Source organism: Pseudophryne corroboree (genome assembly GCF_028390025.1).
Source record: "Pseudophryne corroboree isolate aPseCor3 chromosome 3 unlocalized genomic scaffold, aPseCor3.hap2 SUPER_3_unloc_4, whole genome shotgun sequence".
NCBI lineage: Eukaryota > Metazoa > Chordata > Amphibia > Anura > Myobatrachidae > Pseudophryne > Pseudophryne corroboree.
In genome coordinates this window covers 926,448-952,665 of record NW_026967530.1, presented here as the reverse complement: position 1 = coordinate 952,665, position 26,218 = coordinate 926,448, and the positions used below count along the sequence as shown (strand labels likewise).

The following is a 26,218-nucleotide window of genomic DNA, read 5'->3' as shown; positions in this document are numbered from 1 at the left end:
TAAATATAGTATTAATGGCGATATACTGGAAACTACTGAGGAGGAAAGGGATCTAGGAGTCACTATTTCAGGTGACAAAGGATAAATATAGTATTAATGGCACTATACTGGAAACTACTGAGGAGGAAAGGGATCTAGGAGTCACTATTTCAGGTGACATAAAGGCAGGTAAGCAATGTAACAAGGCAATGAGGAAGGCTAGTCAGATGCTTGGCTGCATTGGGAGAGGAATCAGCAGCAGAAAGAAAGAAGTAATAATGCCACTGTATAGGTCATTGGTACGGCCTCATCTAGAATACTGTGTTCAATTCTGGAGGCCATATCTTCAAAAGGATATTAATACATTAGAAACTGTACAAAGAAGGGCAACTAATATGGTGCATGGCCTACATCACAAAACATACCCAGAAAGACTAAGAAATCTCAATATGAATAGTTTGGAGCAGAGAAGGGAAAGGGGGGACATGATAGAAACTTTCAAATATATCAAGGGTTTTAACAAAGTCCAGGAGGGAAACATTCTCCAAATGAAGAGAAGCAATAGGACACGAGGACATGCACTGAGACTAGAGGGGGGGAGGTTCAGGGGAAATTTGCGGAAAAATTACTTCACAGAAAGGGTAGTGGACAAGTGGAATAGCCTCCCATCAGAGGTGGTAGAGGCTAAGACAGTAGAGCAATTTAAACATGCATGGGATAGACATAAGGATATCCTTACAAAGAAATAAGGATCAAATAAGGTTAGAGATAAAAATAATGTAAAAAAAAAAAAAAAGGGGCAGACTAGATGGGCCAAGTGGTTCTTATCTGCCGACAAATTCTATGTTTCTATCTAAATACAGGAGTTCAATCAGGCGTTCAATCAGCGGCTAACGCCCTCCGAGCCAGAAAGCGTCTATCTAGCCAAACTGATGCCTCGCAGGGAGTCATGAAGAATTTAGTCTCTCCGTCTGAGACCACCCTCAGCTTGGATGGGAAGAGCATGGCATAAGGAATATTTAGTTCTCGTAGCCTGCGCTTCACTGGGACAAACAGAGCTCTATCCTTTTGAACGTCAATAGCAAAGTCTGGAAAAACTGAAATGGAAGATCCGTTCCATTTGAGAGGACCCTTAGTGCGGGCCAGTTTCAAAATCACATCTCTGTCACGATAATGAAGGAGCTTGGCAATGAATGTACAGGGAGGTAGTGGACTCCCCAAAAGCCTCCAACAGCCAGCGCTCAAGGAATTTCTAAGGGGAGGCACCCTCCTCCCTCTCAGACAGGCTGACAAAACGGACATTGTTTCGTCGCAGTCTCCCCTCCATATCCGTCATCTTCTTGTGTACCTCCGTCATCTGAGACTCCAGGTCAGAGGTGCGTGTACCGATTGGCGAAACCGTATCTTCCAGCGTGGAAATGCGCGTTTCAACTTCACCGACCCTCTCTCGCACTCGCTGAAGGTCTTGGTGTATAATGGATAGGTCCGCCTGGACCTGACCGATCCTGTCGGCCAAGCGGGCCTCACTTGTGGTGACTGCATCTAGGACCTTCTGCAGCGCAGCATCCGAAGCTTCCACAGATGAGGAGCTATTGGAGGGCGACGGTGGTGACGGTGAGGAGGCCGAATGTGCATTCTCCCCACGCTGGGGTCTAGCCGGAGGATTCCTAGCAAATTTTTCTAATTTTGCTGCCGCGTTATTTTGGTGCTGTCGGACCATCATAGCCAGCCGGCAGAAGGAATCAGGGAGTGTAGTATATCAGGACTGTCCAGTCGCCGCCTGTTAGGAGTGTAGTATATCAAAACTGTTCAGTTGCCGTCCATAAAAGAGTATAGTATATCAAAACTGAGCAGTGGCTGCTTATGGGCACAGATATTATACCAGAATCATCCAGAAGGAAGCACAGAATATCAAAAACCCTCTCACCAGCCGTTATCCCCGATGTCCCCCACAGGAGGCGGACAGTGCACAAGATGGAAGGCGTCCCACCTGTCCCGGAGGATAAGCCCCAGCCGTTCAGCCCCACAGTGCAGGAGCCACAGGCAGCACACACTGCAGCCAAACTTGTACCGCGGCAGTCCACCCCTCAGAGTCCCAGTGGATCCCCGAGTATTGTAAGCAGGGCAGTGGACACGTAAGCAGAGTAGAGTAAAGTAGGCCCTCCAGGGGTTAATGCAGCTGGGAAGAATGTCTCCAGACAATGTGGGACAAAACCGAGCCTAGGACACACAAGGAATCAGACCTCTCAGGCCGCGCGCTGCCTCCCTCGCAGCGCGGTCCGGAAGATCAGCAGGGGAGCCGGAGGGCAGAGGCCAAAGCCGCAGGGAGACTGGAGAGCGGCGTCCCACGTGACCCAGGACTCGGCACACATAAACGGCCTGGCTGCAGCTGGAGATGGATGAGCAGGACCCAGCACAACACAGGGGTTCCTTCACCCCTTTAGGCAGGCAGTGGGGTGGTTTTCAGGCCCAGGCGGGGACACAGGATACGTAATCAGGATGTTGAAGCTGGAGAGACACACAGCCTGTGTGCTACTCCATGTCCGCCGAAGTCACGCCCCACCAGGGCACTGCGTGGAGACCTTTTGTTCATACAGATCTTCACAGCTGTTCTCCTACCAGTCCATAATGCATATAGGAATTTCAAATTTCAAAAGAACATCTCTACGGTATTGGAGGGGGTTAAAGTCCACAAGCTTAGGGTGCAGAGCACAGTAAGCCACATAATATAGCCTCCAAACCTGCAGCAACAGACCCAAGGATGCCTAGAAAGTCTAAAGTGGTTACACCATTGACAGTTCTTAAGGTTCCTTGACTTATCCTTAACTGATGTTTTTTTCCCCCAAAAACCGCTACGAAATCGTAATTTTTTTTATGAGTGAATTAGGTGAAGAACATGAATTTAATCCTATCCCAAATAATTTTAGTAAAAAAATTAAATAAAAAATATTGTTTTATTTTTACAAAATTATTCACCACCAGCAGTGATCGGCAGCACGGCAATCAGTAGGGGAGAGTCCAGGGAGGTAGAATGACCTTCTAGTTCCTCAGAGAGCATCAGCGGAGGGAAGTTTCTCTTCCCTGCCGCTGGTAACACTCTCTATCTGACTGGTCGCATCCTTGCAGGCATGGTCGCATCTGATGCCACCATGCCAGACAAGTGGTTAAGGAACACATTTTCTTGGTGAAGGTTATCAATTTTGTGAAGAACATCAGCAAGAAGTTTAGAGTCAGTGCTCAGTTTAGATTCTTTCCCATTGGGACAAACCAAGAAACATCCTTATGAATCTTCCCAAGATTTCTGTGCCCTCTTCTGCAACTAGAAGAAAAATAAAAATACCATATAGACATCAGGGGAAAAAAACCATAGTGTGAGTGGAGGCAGGTAGCGCTAGGCAACCTAATGGGAGAGCTTCCAAGGGAAACCCAAAAAATAGCATCCCACAATAAAGTTCCTCAGTGGCACAACGCTGTACAGGAAAATGGAGATGGTCCTCAAAACAGGACCAAGGGAGGACACCCACATATCCAGGCAGCACAAATGAAAAACAACTATACAGGGTCCTAAGGAAACTGGTAAAAGGCTGAGAAGAGGTGAAGGGGAGATGATGGGAGAATGCAGGGAGATACCATGATGGATAGTTGGCCAGTCGGGAAATAAAGAGGGTTCTTGGTTAGGGGTGCTCTTGTGTACTTTATGTATAATTATTAAACAACTTTTTATTATGCATGATCTAAGATAATGTGAAAAACAGCTTTCAAAAATTTTGACCACATCTATATCAAAATAAAGTATTTCTTGTTTAGAGAGTAATTCTTTACGCGGTTGGTGAATTTTTGTTAGGGGTTCCAAAAGGTATCTTAACTACTGGATACAAATGTTCTGTGGGTAACTCATTTTGTATTCCAATGCTCTCCTTTAAGGTTTCTCCTATAAGATAATCAAGGAACACTACACTGTACCTGATAACCACGTGATTCTAGTCATCTACTGCACAAGATAACTAATTCTGCTTGTAAACCATGCAACTAAACCAGGTGTGGTGTTACCTGGTACATATTGCCGTCATGCTGCTGTGCTATGTTAAGGAATTTTCTCTTACGTCCTAGGGGATTCTGGGATGACATTAGTACCATGGAGTATAGATCGGGTCCAATGGAGCCTGGCACTTTTAGAAATCATTAGTGTGTGCTGGGTCCTCCCCTCTATGCCCCTCCTAGCAGACTCAGTTTAGAAAATGTGCCCAAGGAGCCGGGTGCATCCTCTGGAGCTCCAGAGAGTTTTCTTCAATATTTTATGTCTTGTAGTTTGTTATTTTCGGGCAGCACTGGTTGGCAACCAGTCTGCCTGTGTCGTGGGACTTAGGGGGGACCGAAGTAACCTCATGGGGGAGGGGGTTCTCTCTTGTGTACCCAGTGTTCTCTACCCTCACAAGGTAGTAGTATGCAAGAACCTGAGTGGTTAGACTCTTTCAAGGGAATGATTTCTAATATTAACAAAGAGTTAGCTGTTGCCAGACAGGAAAGGCAGACCCTGAAACAATCTGTAAATTATTTTTTGGTTAAGGCTGCTGACCACAGACAGGCTCCTCAGCCCCCTCTGGTGGTCTCTCATAAACGCACACTCCCACAGGTGGTCCAATCTGACTCTGAAATACCAGACTTGGATGAGGGAGAGATAAATGTGGAAGATGACAATTCTCTGTCCCCGGGTGTTGAGGCCCCGATTTATTCTATTAGAGAAGTCCTCAACATTCCGGATAAGGAGACAGAATAAAAAGAGGAATTGTATGTTAATGTGAAACCAAAATCCTCTGCCACCTTTCCTATATCAAAGGAATTAAACTCCCTGTCTAAAGAGGCGTGGGTCAATCCTGACAAGAAATTCCAAACTCCTAAACGGTTACTAAATTCCTTTCCTTTTCCACCTGAGGATAGGAAAGTGTGGGAGAATCCCCCATCTGTGGATACTTCAGTGTCCAGGTTGTCACGTAAAATAGTACTGCCTGTACATGGGGCTCTCTCAAAGACCCAGCTGACCGCAAAATTGAGATTACACTCAAATCAATCAATTTATACAGCGGTGGGCGTAGCTCAACGGACCACTATAGCTTGCGGCTGGATTTCCAGGGCTATGGTAAAATGGTCTGATAATATAATAGAGGGGTTGGAATCCCTACCTCAGGATGAGATCATCACACTACTACATCATATCCAAGATGCTTCTAATTTTATGAGTGAGGCCATAAAGAGTTATGTCTCATCAATGGCCATGCTACAGCCATTGCTGTCTCGGCTTGCAGGGCTCTGTGGCTGCAACAATGGTCAGCAGATGCTTACTCCAAGAAAGGCGTGGAGAATCTTCCTTTTACAGGAGAGGCCTTGTTTAGGGAAGAACTGAACAAGTGTATTTCTCAGGCTATGGTGGGCAAGTCTACATATCTGCAGTCTGCTGCGCCTCCTGCTAGACGTCCCTATCCTAGGTCCTCTCTGCAGTCCTTTCGTGCGGCCAGATTCAGAGGCAGAGCCAGAGGTGCCTCCAATGCTGCTAGAGGAAGTCGAGGTAAGTCCTGTAAACCAGCGGCTGCTGGATCTCTGGACCAGGCCTCCGGATCCTCATCTACTAAGCACTCCGCATGGCAGTTGGCCCCAGCAGCAAGGTGACTTTCAGGTAGGTGCTGGCCTTCAACACTTCGTTACTTGGGTGAGGGATTTCATATCCCGAGGATACCAGCTAGAATTTCAAGAACTGCCTCCTCTCAGATACTTCAAGTCAGGCTTACCAGCTACACCTGTAGCTAGAGTTGCCTTACAAGAAGCCATTCAAAAACTGCTTTCAACAGCATTTATTGTTCCAGTACCTCCTCCGCTGCACACAAAGTGATTTTACCCATCTCGGTCATATTCATTCCAGGAGTGGACAACTGGGAAGCAGACTTCCTCAGCAGGCACGACCTCCTTCTGGGGGAATGGGGCCTTCACCCTCAGGTGTTTCAACAACTGGATTACCGGTTGGGCTGTCCGTAGACCTGATGGCTTCTCGTCTCAACAGGAAGCTTCATCATTACTGGTCCAGAACAATGGATCCTCAAGTGGCGGCTGTGGATGCTCTGATGGCACCGTGGCCTTACTAGTTTGTGTACCGCTTTCCTCCAATCCCTCCAATTCCAAGAGTTCTAAAAAGACTCAAAGGGAAAGATTTAGGCAATTCTAATTGTAGACCTCCGGGCTATGCTTCTGACGATCCTCGAGGACCTTCTGCAACAAGGGCCGTTCGTCTATCCAGACTTACTGCGGCTACGTTTGATGGCTTGGAGGTTGAGAGGGAGATTCTAGCCAGAAAAGGTCTTCCCTCCAAGGTTATTTCAACTATGGTTCAGGCCCGAAAGGTGGTTACGTCCAAACATTACTACCGAATCTGCAAAAAATATGTTTCTTGGTGTGAGGGTAAAAGATATTCTCCTGTGGAGTTTCAACTTGGCCGTTTTCTACTTTTCCTGTAAGCAGGCGTGGATATGGGCCTGAGGTTAGGTTCCATCAAAGTTCAGATTTTGGCTCTCTCCATCTTCTTCCAGAAACAGCTGGCGGTACTTCCGGAAGTACAAACCTTCCTGAAATGTGTTCTTCACATTCAACCACCCTTTATCCCTCCCATGGCTCCGTGGGATCTCAATGTGGTATTGAACTCTCTCCAGTCGGACTGGTTTGAACCCTGACAAAGGGTAGATTTGAAGTATCTAACTTGGAAGACTGTCATGTTACTGGCGTTAGCCTCTGCAAGACGTGTGTCAGAATTGGGGGCCTTATCCTGTAAGAGCCCTTATTTGATTTTTCAGGAGGATATGGCAGAGCTCAGAACTCGCCCAAAGTTTTTGTTGAAAGTTGTTTCGGCTTTTCACATTAATCAACCTATCGTGGTTCCGATACTGTCTGACACATCGGTCGCTTTGAAGTCCTTGAACGTTGTGAGAGCTTTGAAGATTTTCGTCAAGAGGACCGCTCGTCATAGGAAGTCTGACTCACTGTTTGTCCTTTACGATGCTACCAAAATTGGATGTCCTGCTTCTAAGCAGTCCATTGCTCGATGGCTCAGATTGACCATTCAACAAGCCTATTCTTCGTCGGCTTTGCCTTTGCCGACTTCTACCCAGGCCCATTCCACAAGGTCGGTGGGTTCTTCCTGGGCGGCTGCCTTGCAGTTGTGCCGAGCTGCTACATAGTCTGGTTCGAACAAATTTGTGAAGTTCTATAGGTTCAATTCCTTGGCCAGAGATGACCTTCAGTTTGGTTAGGTGGTTTTGCAGGGGTCTCAGCATTCTCCCACCCATTCTGGGAGCTTTGGGACTTCCCCATGGTACTAAATGTCATCCCAGTATCCCCTAGGATGTAAGAGAAAATAGTAATTTAATACCTACCGGTAATTTCTCCTCCTTAGTCCATAGGGGATACTGGGCGCCCACCTCAGTGCTTTGTGTTCCTACTTACCTTGTTGTAAGTGTTCTGGTTTGGGTTTGCTGTTCCTGTTGCTTTCCTCTGTTCTGGTTAGCTCTGCTGTCTTGTTATTGTTGTGTGTTGGTTCGTTCCCTCACTGCTGTTTATGTATGTATCCTTCTCTTAAAGTATGTCCGTCTCCTCGGGCACAGTTTCCTAGACTGAGTCTGGTGGAGGGGCATAGAGGGGAGGAGCCAGCACACACTAATGTTTTCTTAAAGTGCCTGGCTCCTTTGGACCCGATCTATACCCCATGGTACTAAATGTCATCCCAGTATCCACTACGTACTAGGAGAAAAGGAATTACTGGTAGGTATTAAATTCCTATTTTTGCCCCCAAAACAGACTTGTTCATACGTTACCATCCCAGTGGACCTGGAGGGGGAATATAATAGTGTGCTGAGCGCAGCGAGCCACGCGATGGGAGGCGGTACACTTACACGGTGTCCATGTCGACATTGACACACACAAAAAACTCAGGTCGGTATTTTGCCATGTCAGCATTTCAAATGTCTGTATTGTGACTATGTCGGCATTTTGAACATGTCGGTATAATGAATGTCGGTATTTTTGTCTGTGCCGGTATTTTGACTGTAGGACAATGGCTGTCGGGATTATGACCATCGGCATTGTGTCTAGTAAATTGTACTGAACCCATCACTGATATTACTGCTGTATCCATCTGTCACCCTGATCTGGCCACACTGGAAGTACCCATGAGGGAAATGTAACTTACTGATGCTCTCTGTATTATATGACAGTCACTGATGCTCTCTGTATTACGTGGTGGTCACTGTTGCTCTCTGTATTACGTGGTGGTCACTTATGCTCACTGTATTATATGGCAATCACTGATGCTCTCTGTATTATATGGCAGTCACTGATTATCTCTGTATTATATGGCAGTCACTGATGCTCTCTGTATTATATGGCAGTCACTGATTATCTCTGTATTATATGGCAGTCACTGATGCTCTCTGTATTATATGGCAGTCACTGATACTCTCTGTATTATATGGCAGTCACTGATGCTCTCTGTATTATGAGGAGGTCACTGATGCTCTCTGTATTATATGGCAGTCACTGATTATCTCTGTATTATATGGCAGTCACTGATGCTCTCTGTATTATATGGCAGTCACTGATACTCTCTGTATTATATGGCAGTCACTGATGCTCTCTGTATTACGTGGTGGTCACTTATGCTCACTGTATTATATGGCAATCACTGATGCTCTCTGTATTATATGGCTGTCACTGATGCTCTCTGTATTATATGGCTGTCACTGATGCTCTCTGTATTATATGGCTGTCACTGATGCTCTCTGTATTATATGGCTGTCACTGATGCTCTCTGTATTATATGGCTGTCACTGATGCTCTCTGTATTATATGGCAGTCACTGATGCTCTCTGTATTATATGGCAGTCACTGATGCTCTCTGTATTATATGGCAGTCACTGATGCTCTCTGTATTATGAGGAGGTCACTGATGCTCTCTGTATTATATGGTGGTCACTGATGCTCTCTGTATTATATGGCTGTCACTGATGCTCTGTATTATATGGTGGTCACTGATGCTCTATTATATGGTGGTCACTGATGCTCTGTATTATATGGCAGTCACTGATGCTCTCTGTATTATATGGTGGTCACTGATGCTCTCTGTATTATATGGTGGTCACTGATGCTCTCTGTATTATATGGTGGTCACTGATGCTCTCTGTATTATATGGCGGTCACTGATGCTCTCTGTATTATATGGCGGTCACTGATGCTCTCTGTATTATATGGTGGTCACTGATGCTCTCTGTATTATATGGTGGTCACTGATGCTCTCTGTATTATATGGTGGTCACTGATGCTCTCTGTATTATATGGCGGTCACTGATGCTCTCTGTATTATATGGTGGTCACTGATGCTCTCTGTATTATATGACTGTCACTGATGCTCTCTGTATTATATGGCTGTCACTGATGCTCTCTGTATTATATGGCTGTCACTGATGCTGTCTGTATAATATGGCTGTCACTGATGCTCTCTGTATTATATGGCTGTCACTGATGCTCTCTGTATTATATGGCAGTCACTGATGCTCTCTGTATTATATGGCAGTCACTGATGCTCTCTGTATTATGTGGCAGTCACTGATGCTCTCTGTATTATATGGCAGTCACTGATGCTCTCTGTATTATGAGGAGGTCACTGATGCTCTCTGTATTATATGGTGGTCACTGATGCTCTCTGTATTATATGGCTGTCACTGATGCTCTGTATTATATGGTGGTCACTGATGCTCTATTATATGGTGGTCACTGATGCTCTGTATTATATGGCAGTCACTGATGCTCTCTGTATTATATGGTGGTCACTGATGCTCTCTGTATTATATGGTGGTCACTGATGCTCTCTGTATTATATGGCGGTCACTGATGCTCTCTGTATTATATGGCGGTCACTGATGCTCTCTGTATTATATGGCGGTCACTGATGCTCTCTGTATTATATGGTGGTCACTGATGCTCTCTGTATTATATGGTGGTCACTGATGCTCTCTGTATTATATGGTGGTCACTGATGCTCTCTGTATTATATGGCGGTCACTGATGCTCTCTGTATTATATGGCGGTCACTGATGCTCTCTGTATTATATGGTGGTCACTGATGCTCTCTGTATTATATGACTGTCACTGATGCTCTCTGTATTATATGGCTGTCACTGATGCTGTCTGTATTATATGGCTGTCACTGATGCGCTCTGTATTATATGGCAGGTCACTGACGCTCTGTATTACGTGGTGGTCTCTGATTATCTCAGTATTATATGGCAGTGACTGATGCTCTCTGTATTACATGGTGGTCACTGATGCTCTCTGTATTATATGGCAGTCACTGATGCTCTCTGTATTATATGGCAGTCACTGATGCTCTCTGTATTATGTGGCAGTCACTGATGCTCCCTGTATTATATGGCAGTCACTGATGCTCTCTGTATTATATGGCAGTCACTGATGCGCTCTGTATTATATGGCAGTCACTGATGCTCTCTGTATTATATGGCAGTCACTGATGCGCTCTGTATTATGTGGCAGTCACTGATGCTCTCTGTATTATATGGCTGTCACTGATGCTCTCTGTATTATATGGCAGTCACTGATGCTCTCTATATTATGTGGTGGTCTCTGATTATCTCAGTATTATATGTCTGTCACTGATGCTGTCTGTATTATATGGCTATCACTGATGCTCTCTGTATTATATGGCTGTCACTGATGCTCTCTGTATTATATGGCAGTCACTGATGCTCTCTGTATTACATGGCTATCACTGATGCTCTCTGTATTATATGGCTGTCACTGATGCTCTCTGTATTATATGGCTGTCACTGATGCTCTCTGTATTATATGGCTGTGACTGATGCTCCCTGTATTAAATGGCAGTCACTGATGCTCCCTGTATTATATGGTGGTCACTGATGCTCTCTGTATTACATGGCGGTCACTGATGCTCTCTGTATGCTCTCTGTATTATATGGCGGTCACTGATGCTCTCTGTATTTTATGGCGGTTACTGATGCTCTCTGTATCATATGGCGGTCACTGATGCTCTCTGCATTATATGGCGGTCACTGATGCTTTCTGTATTACATGGCTGTCACTGATGCTGTCTGTATAATATGTCGGTTACTGATGCTCTCTGTATTATATGGCTGTCACTGATGCTCTCTGTATTATATGGTAGACACAGACGCTCTCTGTATTATATGGCTGTCACTGATGCTTTCTGTATTATATGGCGGTCACTGATGCTCTCTGTATTATATGGTGGTCACTGATGCTCTCTGTAATTTATGGCTGTCACTGATGCTCTCTGTATCATATGGCGGTCACTGATGCTCTCTGTATCATATGGCGGTCACTGATGCTCTTTGTATTATATGGTAGACACAGACGCTCTCTGTATTATATGGCGGTCACTGATGCTCTCTGTATTATATGGTGGTCACTGATGCTCTCTGTATTACATGGCGGTCACTGATACTCTCTGTATTATATGGCGGTCACTGATGCTCTCTGTATTATATGGCGGTCACTGATGCTCTCTGTATTACATGGCTGTCACTGATGCTGTCTGTATAATATGTCGGTTACTGATGCTCTCTGTATTATATGGCTGTCACTGATGCTCTCTGTATTATATGGTAGACACAGACGCTCTCTGTATTATATGGCTGTCACTGATGCTTTCTGTATTATATGGCGGTCACTGATGCTCTCTGTATTATATGGTGGTCACTGATGCTCTCTGTAATTTATGGCTGTCACTGATGCTCTCTGTATCATATGGCGGTCACTGATGCTCTCTGTATCATATGGCGGTCACTGATGCTCTTTGTATTATATGGTAGACACAGACGCTCTCTGTATTATATGGCGGTCACTGATGCTCTCTGTATTATATGGTGGTCACTGATGCTCTCTGTATTACATGGCGGTCACTGATACTCTCTGTATTATATGGCGGTCACTGATGCTCTCTGTATTATATGGCGGTCACTGATGCTCTCTGTATTACATGGCGGTCACTGATACTCTCTGTATTATATGGCGGTCACTGATGCTCTTTGTATTATATGGTAGACACAGACGCTCTCTGTATTATATGGCGGTCACTGATGCTCTCTGTATTATATGGCTGTCACTGATGCTGTCTGTATAATATGGCTGTCACTGATACTCTCTGTATTATATGGCGGTCACTGATGCTCTCTGTATTATATTGGTGGTGTGTTCAGTGCTATGGTTGAACAGAGTCTTTGAACTAATGGTCTACTTCATGTTTGCTTGCAGATGCAAGTGCAATTTTCTAGGTTACAGAATTGCTGATGTCCACTGGAGCTATCAAACACTCATTCACAGTTGTGTACACCAGATCTATAGGCAGGCCTATGGCCATTTTGATGGCCTTAAATGCTACTATGAGCTTGTCTCTGGTAAGGAAAAAATTCATTGAGGGCCCTAAAAGTCTAGACAAACTTATAACTTACTGCCAAGAAGGACCTTTAGTCCCTAAATATCTTTCTGGGGCCACCCTAGATCAGAGCTCAGTAAGGGGTGGTTTTATTGCTTCCAGAGGCCTCTCCCGTCTAAGTAGTCAAAAGCAACAGACTTTAGGTTCACTGGTCTAGATGTTACTGCAAGAATGTGGTCTGCTAAGCCCCAAATCTTTTGAATTTAGTTGTCCACTGACATTTCTGGTATCCTGGATATGTACTTGGGTAGGAGTGAATTGGAGCAAAGTTGAGGCATCTGCATCACCATCACTGTTTATGAAGGGGTCAAGTACTCTGCTTACATCTGGACTGCAGCATGGTTCATACAGGGGTTAAAGGTTTACATATGGTCTGGGTCTCTATCACGGTCTATGAAGAAGTTGCACGCCACAGATTAGTGATTCATTTAGATTGGGGATTATAAGGCCTAAAATACTAACCAGATACGAGGAAATCACGAGTATTATAGGGACTGATGGCTCCTGATGTATGAGATACACTAGAGAGTGTGGGGAGGAGACTGGTCAGATCTCTGGGCTGGTAACACACAGTGACATGATGTGAGGGGGAGAGCAGGAGTATAATAGGAGCTGATGGCTCCTGATGTATGAGATACACCAGAGAGTGTGGGGAAGAGACTGGTCAGATCTCTGGGCTGGTAACACACAGTGACATGATGTGAGGGTAGAGCAGGAGTATAATAGGGGCTGATGGCTCCTGATGTATGAGATACACCAGAGAGTGTGGGAGGAGACTGGTCAGATCTCTGGGCTGGTAACACACAGTGACATGATGTGAGGGTAGAGCAGGAGTATATTAGGGGCTGATGGCTCCTGATGTAAGAGAAACACCAGAGAGTGTGGGGAGGAGACTGGTCAGATCTCTGGGCTGGTAACACACAGTGACATGATGTGAGGGTAGAGCAGGAGTATAATAGGGGCTGATGGCTCCTGATGTATGAGATACACCAGAGTGTGGGAGGAGACTGGTCAGATCTCTGGGCTGGTAACACACAGTGACATGATGTGAGGGGGAGAGCAGGAGTATAATAGGGGCTGATGGCTCCTGATGTATGAGACACACCAGAGAGTGTGGGGAGGAGACTGGTCACATCTCTGGGCTGGTAACACACAGTGACATGATGTGAGGGGGAAAGCAGGAGTATAATAGGGGCTGATGGTTCTTGATGTATGATACACACCAGAGAGTGTGGGGAGGAGACTGGTCAGATCTCTGGGCTGGTAACACACAGTGACATGATGTGAGGGGAGAGCAGGAGTATAATAGGGGCTGATGGCTCCTGATGTATGAGATACACCAGAGAGTGTGGGAGGAGACTGGTCAGATCTCTGGGCTGGTAACACACAGTGACATGATGTGAGGGTAGAGCAGGAGTATATTAGGGGCTGATGGCTCCTGATGTAAGAGAAACACCAGAGAGTGTGGGGAGGAGACTGGTCAGATCTCTGGGCTGGTAACACACAGTGACATGATGTGAGGGTAGAGCAGGAGTATAATAGGGGCTGATGGCTCCTGATGTATGAGATACACCAGAGTGTGGGAGGAGACTGGTCAGATCTCTGGGCTGGTAACACACAGTGACATGATGTGAGGGGGAGAGCAGGAGTATAATAGGGGCTGATGGCTCCTGATGTATGAGACACACCAGAGAGTGTGGGGAGGAGACTGGTCACTTCTCTGGGCTGGTAACACACAGTGACATGATGTGAGGGGGAAAGCAGGAGTATAATAGGGGCTGATGGTTCTTGATGTATGATACACACCAGAGAGTGTGGGGAGGAGACTGGTCAGATCTCTGGGCTGGTAACACACAGTGACATGATGTGAGGGGAGAGCAGGAGTATAATAGGGGCTGATGGCTCCTGATGTATGAGATACACCAGAGAGTGTGGGGAGGAGACTGGTCAGATCTCTGGGCTGGTAACACACAGTGCCATGATGTGAGGGTAGAGCAGGAGTATAATAGGGGCTGATGACTCCTGATGTATGAGATACACCAGAGAGTGTGGGAGGAGACTGGTCAGATCTCTGGGCTGGTAACACACAGTGACATGATGTGAGGGGGAGAGCAGGAGTATAATAGGGGCTGATGGTTCCTGATGTATGAGATACACCAGAGAGTGTGGGGAGGAGACTGGTCAGATCTCTGGGCTGGTAACACACAGTGACATGATGTGAGGGGAGAGCAGGAGTATAATAGGGGCTGATGGCTCCTGATGTATGAGATACACCAGAGAGTGTGGGGAGGAGACTGGTCAGATCTCTGGGCTGGTAACACACAGTGCCATGATGTGAGGGTAGAGCAGGAGTATAATAGGGGCTGATGGTTCTTGATGTATGAGATACACTAGAGAGTGTGGGGAGGAGACTGGTCAGATCTCTGGGCTGGTAACACACAGTGACATGATGTGAGGGGGAGAGCAGGAGTATAATAGGAGCTGATGGCTCCTGATGTATGACATACACCAGAGAGTCTGGGGAAGAGACTGGTCAGATCTCTGGGCTGGTAACACACAGTGACATGATGTGAGGGTAGAGCAGGAGTATAATAGGGGCTGATGACTCCTGATGTATGAGATACACCAGAGAGTGTGGGGAGGAGACTGGTCATATCTCTGAACTGGTAACACACAGTGACATGATGTGAGGGTAGAGCAGGAGTATAATAGGGGCTGATGGCTCCTGATGTATGAGATACACCAGAGAGTGTGGGAGGAGACTGGTCAGATCTCTGGGCTGGTAACACACAGTGACATGATGTGAGGGTAGAGCAGGAGTATATTAGGGGCTGATGGCTCCTGATGTAAGAGAAACACCAGAGAGTGTGGGGAGGAGACTGGTCAGATCTCTGGGCTGGTAACACACAGTGACATGATGTGAGGGTAGAGCAGGAGTATAATAGGGGCTGATGGCTCCTGATGTATGAGATACACCAGAGAGTGTGGGAGGAGACTGGTCAGATCTCTGGGCTGGTAACACACAGTGACATGATGTGAGGGGGAGAGCAGGAGTATAATAGGGGCTGATGGCTCCTGATGTATGAGATACACCAGAGAGTGTGGGGAGGAGACTGGTCACATCTCTGGGCTGGTAACACAGAGTGACATGATGTGAGGGGGAGAGCAGGAGTATAATAGGGGCTGATGGTTCCTGATGTATGAGATACACCAGAGAGTGTGGGGAGGAGACTGGTCAGATCTCTGGGCTGGTAACACACAGTGACATGATGTGAGCGGGAGAGCAGGAGTATAATAGGGGCTGATGGCTCCTGATGTATGAGATACACTAGAGAGTGTGGGGAGGAGACTGGTCAGATCTCTGGGCTGGTAACACACAGTGATGTGATGTGAGGGGAGAGCAGGAGTATAATAGGGGCTGATGGCTCCTGATGTATGAGATACACCAGAGAGTGTGGGGAGGAGACTGGTCAGATCTCTGGGCTGGTAACACACAGTGCCATGATGTGAGGGTAGAGCAGGAGTATAATAGGGGCTGATGACTCCTGATGTATGAGATACACCAGAGAGTGTGGGAGGAGACTGGTCAGATCTCTGGGCTGGTAACACACAGTGACATGATGTGAGGGGGAGAGCAGGAGTATAATAGGGGCTGATGGTTCCTGATGTATGAGATACACCAGAGAGTGTGGGGAGGAGACTGGTCAGATCTCTGGGCTGGTAACACACAGTGACATGATGTGAGGGTAGAGCAGGAGTATAATAGGGGCTGATGGTTCTTGATGTATGAGATACACCAGAGAGTGTGGGGAGGAGACTGGTCAGATCTCTGGGATGGTAACACACAGTGACATGATCTGAGGGAGAGAGCAGGAGTATAATATGGGCTGATGGCTCCTGATGTATGAGACACACCAGAGAGTGTGGGGAGGAGACTGGTCACATCTCTGGGCTGGTAACACACAGTGACATGATGTGAGGGGGAGAGCAGGAGTATAATAGGGGCTGATGGTTCCTGATGTATGATACACACCAGAGAGTGTGGGGAGGAGACTGGTCAGATCTCTGGGCTGGTAACACACAGTGACATGATGTGAGGGGAGAGCAGGAGTATAATATGGGCTGATGGCTCCTGATGTATGAGATACACCAGAGAGTGTGGGGAGGAGACTGGTCAGATCTCTGGGCTGGTAACACACAGTGCCATGATGTGAGGGTAGAGCAGGAGTATAATAGGGGCTGATGACTCCTGATGTATGAGATACACCAGAGTGTGTGGGAGGAGACTGGTCAGATCTCTGGGCTGGTAACACACAGTGACATGATGTGAGGGGGAGAGCAGGAGTATAATAGGAGCTGATGGCTCCTGATGTATGAGATACACCAGAGAGTGTGGGGAAGAGACTGGTCAGATCTCTGGGCTGGTAACACACAGTGACATGATGTGAGGGTAGAGCAGGAGTATAATAGGGGCTGATGGCTCCTGATGTATGAGATACACCAGAGAGTGTGGGAGGAGACTGGTCAGATCTCTGGGCTGGTAACACACAGTGACATGATGTGAGGGTAGAGCAGGAGTATATTAGGGGCTGATGGCTCCTGATGTAAGAGAAACACCAGAGAGTGTGGGGAGGAGACTGGTCAGATCTCTGGGCTGGTAACACACAGTGACATGATGTGAGGGTAGAGCAGGAGTATAATAGGGGCTGATGGCTCCTGATGTATGAGATACACCAGAGTGTGGGAGGAGACTGGTCAGATCTCTGGGCTGGTAACACACAGTGACATGATGTGAGGGGGAGAGCAGGAGTATAATAGGGGCTGATGGCTCCTGATGTATGAGACACACCAGAGAGTGTGGGGAGGAGACTGGTCACATCTCTGGGCTGGTAACACACAGTGACATGATGTGAGGGGGAAAGCAGGAGTATAATAGGGGCTGATGGTTCTTGATGTATGATACACACCAGAGAGTGTGGGGAGGAGACTGGTCAGATCTCTGGGCTGGTAACACACAGTGACATGATGTGAGGGGAGAGCAGGAGTATAATAGGGGCTGATGGCTCCTGATGTATGAGATACACCAGAGAGTGTGGGGAGGAGACTGGTCAGATCTCTGGGCTGGTAACACACAGTGCCATGATGTGAGGGTAGAGCAGGAGTATAATAGGGGCTGATGACTCCTGATGTATGAGATACACCAGAGAGTGTGGGAGGAGACTGGTCAGATCTCTGGGCTGGTAACACACAGTGACATGATGTGAGGGGGAGAGCAGGAGTATAATAGGGGCTGATGGTTCCTGATGTATGAGATACACCAGAGAGTGTGGGGAGGAGACTGGTCAGATCTCTGGGCTGGTAACACACAGTGACATGATGTGAGGGGAGAGCAGGAGTATAATAGGGGCTGATGGCTCCTGATGTATGAGATACACCAGAGAGTGTGGGGAGGAGACTAGTCAGATCTCTGGGCTGGTAACACACAGTGCCATGATGTGAGGGTAGAGCAGGAGTATAATAGGGGCTGATGGTTCTTGATGTATGAGATACACTAGAGAGTGTGGGGAGGAGACTGGTCAGATCTCTGGGCTGGTAACACACAGTGACATGATGTGAGGGGGAGAGCAGGAGTATAATAGGAGCTGATGGCTCCTGATGTATGAGATACACCAGAGAGTCTGGGGAAGAGACTGGTCAGATCTCTGGGCTGGTAACACACAGTGACATGATGTGAGGGTAGAGCAGGAGTATAATAGGGGCTGATGACTCCTGATGTATGAGATACACCAGAGAGTGTGGGGAGGAGACTGGTCATATCTCTGAACTGGTAACACACAGTGACATGATGTGAGGGTAGAGCAGGAGTATAATAGGGGCTGATGGCTCCTGATGTATGAGATACACCAGAGAGTGTGGGAGGAGACTGGTCAGATCTCTGGGCTGGTAACACACAGTGACATGATGTGAGGGTAGAGCAGGAGTATATTAGGGGCTGATGGCTCCTGATGTAAGAGAAACACCAGAGAGTGTGGGGAGGAGACTGGTCAGATCTCTGGGCTGGTAACACACAGTGACATGATGTGAGGGTAGAGCAGGAGTATAATAGGGGCTGATGGCTCCTGATGTATGAGATACACCAGAGAGTGTGGGAGGAGACTGGTCAGATCTCTGGGCTGGTAACACACAGTGACATGATGTGAGGGGGAGAGCAGGAGTATAATAGGGGCTGATGGCTCCTGATGTATGAGATACACCAGAGAGTGTGGGGAGGAGACTGGTCACATCTCTGGGCTGGTAACACAGAGTGACATGATGTGAGGGGGAGAGCAGGAGTATAATAGGGGCTGATGGTTCCTGATGTATGAGATACACCAGAGAGTGTGGGGAGGAGACTGGTCAGATCTCTGGGCTGGTAACACACAGTGACATGATGTGAGCGGGAGAGCAGGAGTATAATAGGGGCTGATGGCTCCTGATGTATGAGATACACTAGAGAGTGTGGGGAGGAGACTGGTCAGATCTCTGGGCTGGTAACACACAGTGATGTGATGTGAGGGGAGAGCAGGAGTATAATAGGGGCTGATGGCTCCTGATGTATGAGATACACCAGAGAGTGTGGGGAGGAGACTGGTCAGATCTCTGGGCTGGTAACACACAGTGCCATGATGTGAGGGTAGAGCAGGAGTATAATAGGGGCTGATGACTCCTGATGTATGAGATACACCAGAGAGTGTGGGAGGAGACTGGTCAGATCTCTGGGCTGGTAACACACAGTGACATGATGTGAGGGGGAGAGCAGGAGTATAATAGGGGCTGATGGTTCCTGATGTATGAGATACACCAGAGAGTGTGGGGAGGAGACTGGTCAGATCTCTGGGCTGGTAACACACAGTGACATGATGTGAGGGTAGAGCAGGAGTATAATAGGGGCTGATGGTTCTTGATGTATGAGATACACCAGAGAGTGTGGGGAGGAGACTGGTCAGATCTCTGGGATGGTAACACACAGTGACATGATCTGAGGGAGAGAGCAGGAGTATAATATGGGCTGATGGCTCCTGATGTATGAGACACACCAGAGAGTGTGGGGAGGAGACTGGTCACATCTCTGGGCTGGTAACACACAGTGACATGATGTGAGGGGGAGAGCAGGAGTATAATAGGGGCTGATGGTTCCTGATGTATGATACACACCAGAGAGTGTGGGGAGGAGACTGGTCAGATCTCTGGGCTGGTAACACACAGTGACATGATGTGAGGGGAGAGCAGGAGTATAATATGGGCTGATGGCTCCTGATGTATGAGATACACCAGAGAGTGTGGGGAGGAGACTGGTCAGATCTCTGGGCTGGTAACACACAGTGCCATGATGTGAGGGTAGAGCAGGAGTATAATAGGGGCTGATGACTCCTGATGTATGAGATACACCAGAGAGTGTGGGAGGAGACTGGTCAGATCTCTGGGCTGGTAACACACAGTGACATGATGTGAGGGTAGAGCAGGAGTATAATAGGGGCTGATGGTTCTTGATGTATGAGATACACCAGAGAGTGTGGGGAGGAGACTGGTCAGATCTCTGGGCTGGTAACACACAGTGACATGATCTGAGGGAGAGAGCAGGAGTATAATATGGGCTGATGGCTCCTGATGTATGAGACACACCAGATAGTGTGGGGAGGAGACTGGTCAGACCTCTGGGCTGGTAACACAGTGACATGATGTGAGGAGGAGAGCAGGAGTATAATAGATGCTGATGTCTCCTGATGTATGAGATACACCAGAGAGTGTGGGGAGGAGACTGGTCAGAGATCTGGGCTGGTAACACACAGTGACATGATGTGAGGGGGAGAGCAGGAGCATAATAGGGGCTGATGGCTCCTGATGTATGAGATACACCAGAGAGTGTGGGGAGGAGACTGGTCAGATCTCTGGACTGGTAGCACACAGTGACATGATGTGAGGGGGATAGCAGGAGTATAATAGGGGCTGATGGCTCCTACCTACAGCAATGAGCAGAAACATTCCCATCATTAGTCTGTACTGACAGAGGAGGGTGTAGGATAAGATATTTTTGTAGTGACAGAACAAGGAGAATAAATTACTATTAACTGTAATAAGTGTTTATTACTCACCTGTGCTGATATCTGTAGGGATCTCCTCCTCCTTACACTTCTGATCACCCCTCACATACGTCTCTTCTTCTCCTTCTATATCTTCTGTCTTTACGTCAGACAAACCTTCTACCTAAATGAACCAAACAAACAAACAAACAAACAAACAAACAAACAAACAAACACTATAATGACATTTACATACAGTCAGATTAAATGGAGGTGAAACAGTATAATATCAGTGTATAATACACACAGCTCCTCTACAGATCATATAGTGACAGTCACTTTGGTATATGGGTGAGACCCTAAATCCCACCTACCTGATCCTCCTGTGGGGTCCTGGGATTCTCCTCTGTACAATCCTGGGAATACAGAGGACGGGGACATCTCTCTGGGGTATCTCTGTTACTGGGCCCATCTGTAGGAGACACACAGTGACTGAGTACAGTGTATATATGTGATTATCAGATGATGTGTGTATATAGGGGACCCCATACCTGCTCTCCCTTGTACAATACATGACAGTCTCCTCTTACCCAGTGATGTGAGGGGCCGGTGATTCTCCATCATCATGTCCTTGTACAGATCCCTGTGTTCCTCTATATACTCCTCCTCCTGCATGGAGACATAGACAGTGACATCCTGACACCTTATAGGAACCTGACACACACAGTGATACAGTCATCACCCAGACACATCCCCTGGTGTTACTGTATAATGTCCCATTCCCAGCAGTCACCTCTCCAGTCATCACCCAGACACATCCCCTGGTGTTACTGTATAATGTCCCATTCCCAGCAGTCACCTCTCCAGTAATCACCCAGACACGTCCCCCGGTGTTACTGTATAATGTCCCATTCCCAGCAGTCACCTCTCCAGTCATCACCCAGACATGTCCCCTGGTGTTACTGTATAATGTCCCATTCCCAGCAGTCACCTCTACAGACATCACCCAGACACATCCCCTGGTGTTACTGTATAATGTCCCATTCCCAGCAGTCACCTCTCCAGACATCACCCAGACACATACCCTGGTGTTACTGTATAATGTCCCATTCCCAGCAGTCATCTCTCCAGTCATCACCCAGACACATCACCCGGTGTTACTGTATAATGCCCCATTCCCAGCAGTCACCTCTCCAGTCATCACCCAGACATGTCCCCTGGTGTTACTGTATAATGTCCCATTCCCAGCAGTCACCTCTACAAACATCACCCAGACACATACCCTGGTGTTACTGTATAATGTCCCATTCCCAGCAGTCACTTCTCCAGTCATCACCCAGACACATCACCCGGTGATACTGTATAATGCCCCATTCCCAGCAGTCACCTCTCCAGTCATCACCCAGACACATCCGCTAATGTTACTGTATAATGCCCCATTCCCAGCAGTCACCTCTCCAGTCATCACCCAGACACGTTCCCCGGTGTTACTGTATAATGCCCCATTACCGGCAGTCACCTCTCCAGTCATCACCCAGACACATCCCCAGGTGTTACTGTATAATGCCCCATTCCTGGCAGTCACCTCTCCAGTCATCACCCAGACACATCACCCGGTGTTACTGTATAATGCCCCATTCCCAGCAGTCACCTCTCCAGTCACCACCCAGACACGTCCCCAGGTGTTACTGTATAATGCCCCATTCCCAGCAGTCACCTCTCCAGTCATCACCCAGACACGTCCCCTGGTGTTACTGTATAATGTCCCATTCCCAGCAGTCACCTCTCCAGTCATCACCAAGACACATCCCCTAGTGTTACTGTGTAATGTCCCATTCCCAGCAGTCACCTCTCCAGTCATCACCCAGACACATCCCCTGGTGTTACTGTATAATGCCCCATTCCCGGCAGTCACCTCTCCGGTCATCACCCAGACACATCCCCCGGTGTTACTGTATAGTGTCCCATTCCCGGCAGTCACCTCTATAGTAATCACCCAGACACATCCCCTGGTGTTACTGTATAATGTCCCATTCCCAGCAGTCACCTCTCCAGTCATCACCCAGACATGTCCCCCGGTGTTACTGTATAATGCCCCATTCCCAGCAGACACCTCTCCAGTCATCACCCAGACACATCCCCTGGTGTTACTGTATAATGTCCCATTCCCAGCACAACAGGGATATAATATACAGTATAATACAGATCAGTGATGACATTGCTGTGTGTGTGTATATTACAGTGTATGAGGTATAACAGGGATATAATATACAGTATAATACAGATCAGTGATGACATTGCTGTGTGTGTGTGTGTGTGTGTGTGTGTGTGTGTGTGTGTGTGTGTATATTACAGTGTATGAGGTATAACAGGGATATAATATACAGTATAATACAGATCAGTGATGACATTGCTGTGTGTGTGTATATTACAGTGTATGAGGTATAACGGGGATATAACATACAGTATAATACAGATCAGTGATGACATTGCTGTGTGTGTATATTACAGTGTATGAGGTAAAACAGGGATATAATATACAGTATAATACAGATCAGTGATGACATTGCTGTGTGTGTATATTACAGTGTATGAGGTATAACAGGGATATAATATACAGTATAATACAGATCAGTGATGACATTGCTGTGTGTATATTACAGTGTATAAGGTATAACAGGGATATATTATACAGTATAATACAGATCAGTGATGACATTGCTGTGTGTGTGTGTATATTACAGTGTATGAGGTATAACAGGGATATAATATACAGTATAATACAGATCAGTGATGACATTGCTGTGTGTGTATATATTACAGTGTATGAGGTATAACAGGGATATAATATACAGTATAATACAGATCAGTGATGACATTGCTGTGTGTGTATATATTACAGTGTATGAGGTATAACAGGGATATAATATACAGTATAATACAGATCAGTGATGACATTGCTGTGTGTGTGTATATTACAGTGTATGAGGTATAACAGGGATATAATATACAGTATAATACAGATCAGTGATGACATTGCTGTGTGTGTATATATTACAGTGTATGAGGTATAACAGGGATATAATATACAGTATAATACAGATCAGTGATGACATTGCTGTGTGTGTGTATATTACAGTGTATGAGGTATAACAGGGATATAATATACAGTATAATACAGATCAGTGATGACATTGCTGTGTGTGTGTATATTACAGTGTATGAGGTATAACAGGGATATAATATACAGTATAATACAGATCAGTGATGACATTGCTGTGTGTGTGTATATTACAGTGTATGAGGTATAACAGGGATATAATATACAGTATAATACAGATCAGTGATGACATTGCTGTGTGTATATTACAGTGTATGAGGTATAACAGGGATATATTATACAGTCTAATACAGATCAGTGATGACATTGCTGTGTGTATGTGTATTACAGTGTATGAAGTATAACAGGGATATAATATACAGTATAATACAGATCAGTGATGACATTGCTGTTTGTGTGTGTATATTACAGTGTATGAGGTATAACAGGGATATAATATACAGTATAATACAGATCAGTGATGACATTGCTGTGTGTGTATATATTACAGTGTATGAGGTATAACAGGGATATAATATACAGTATAATACAGATCAGTGATGACATAGCTGTGTGTGTGTATATTACAGTGTATGAGGTATAACAGGGATATAATATACAGTATAATACAGATCAGTGATGACATTGCTGTGTGTGTGTATTACAGTGTATGAGGTATAACAGGGATATAATATACAGTATAATACAGATCAGTGATGACATTGCTGTGTGTGTGTATTACAGTGTATGAGGTATAACAGGGATATAATATACAGTATAATACAGATCAGTGATGACATTGCTGTGTGTGTGTATATTACAGTGTATGAGGTATAACAGGGATATAATATACAGTATAATACAGATCAGTGATGACATTGCTGTGTGTGTGTATATTACAGTGTATGAGGTATAACAGGGATATAATATACAGTATAATACAGATCAGTGATGACATTGCTGTGTGTGTATATTACAATGTATGAGGTATAACAGGGATATAATATACAGTATAATACAGATCAGTGATGACATTGCTGTGTGTGTGTGTGTATATTACAGTGTATGAGGTATAACAGGGATATAATATACAGTATAATACAGATCAGTGATGACATTGCTGTGTGTGTATATTACAGTGTATGAGGTATAACAGGGATATAATATACAGTATAATACAGATCAGTGATGACATTGCTGTGTGTGTGTATATTACAGTGTATGAGGTATAACAGGGATATAATATACAGTATAATACAGATCAGTGATGACATTGCTGTGTGTGTGTGTGTGTGTGTGTGTGTGTGTATATTACAGTGTATGAGGTATAACAGGGATATAATATACAGTATAATACAGATCAGTGATGACATTGCTGTGTGTGTATATTACAGTGTATGAGGTATAACAGGGATATAATATACAGTATAATACAGATCAGTGATGACATTGCTGTGTGTGTGTGTATATTACAGTGTATGAGGTATAACAGGGATATAATATACAGTATATTACAGATCAGTGATGACATTGCTGTGTGTGTGTATATTACAGTGTATGAGGTATAACAGGGATATAATATACAGTATAATACAGATCAGTGATGACATTGCTGTGTGTGTGTATATTACAGTGTATGAGGTATAACAGGGATATAATATACAGTATAATACAGATCAGTGATGACATTGCTGTGTGTGTGTGTATATTACAGTGTATGAGGTATAACAGGGATATAATATACAGTATAATACAGATCAGTGATGACATTGCTGTGTGTGTGTGTATATTACAGTGTATGAGGTATAACAGGGATATAATATACAGTATAATACAGGTCAGTGATGACATTGCTGTGTGTGTGTGTGTGTGTGTGTGTATATTACAGTGTATGAGGTATAACAGGGATATAATATACAGTATAATACAGATCAGTGATGACATTGCTGTGTGTGTGTGTATATTACAGTGTATGAGGTATAACAGGGATATAATATACAGTATAATACAGATCAGTGATGACATTGCTGTGTGTGTGTGTATATTACAGTGTATGAGGTATAACAGGGATATAATATACAGTATAATACAGGTCAGTGATGACATTGCTGTGTGTGTGTGTGTGTGTGTGTGTATATTACAGTGTATGAGGTATAACAGGGATATAATATACAGTATAATACAGATCAGTGATGACATTGCTGTGTGTGTATATTACAGTGTATGAGGTATAACAGGGATATAATATACAGTATAATACAGATCAGTGATGACATTGCTGTGTGTGTGTGTATATTACAGTGTATGAGGTATAACAGGGATATAATATACAGTATAATACAGATCAGTGATGACATTGCTGTGTGTGTGTGTATATTACAGTGTATGAGGTATAACAGGGATATAATATACAGTATAATACAGATCAGTGATGACATTGCTGTGTGTGTATATTACAGTGTATGAGGTATAACAGGGATATAATATACAGTATAATACAGGTCAGTGATGACATTGCTGTGTGTGTGTGTGTATATTACAGTGTATGAGGTATAA

At 45.5% G+C, this 26,218-nt stretch overlaps 1 protein-coding gene across 1 annotated transcript in view; it reads right to left on the bottom strand.

Moving 5' to 3' along the window:
* The window catches only part of LOC134984197 (gastrula zinc finger protein XlCGF26.1-like), a 69,853-nt gene that overhangs the window by 10,642 nt on the left and 32,993 nt on the right, over positions 1-26,218 (bottom strand). The window contains exons 2-4 of the mRNA XM_063949830.1: positions 21,153-21,231; positions 20,937-21,034; positions 20,635-20,746 (exon numbers count right to left, since the gene is read on the bottom strand). Coding sequence (XP_063805900.1) covers positions 20,635-20,746; positions 20,937-21,034; positions 21,153-21,189 — 247 coding nt within the window. The 5' untranslated portion in view covers positions 21,190-21,231. The remainder of the gene's footprint in view (positions 1-20,634; positions 20,747-20,936; positions 21,035-21,152; positions 21,232-26,218) is intronic.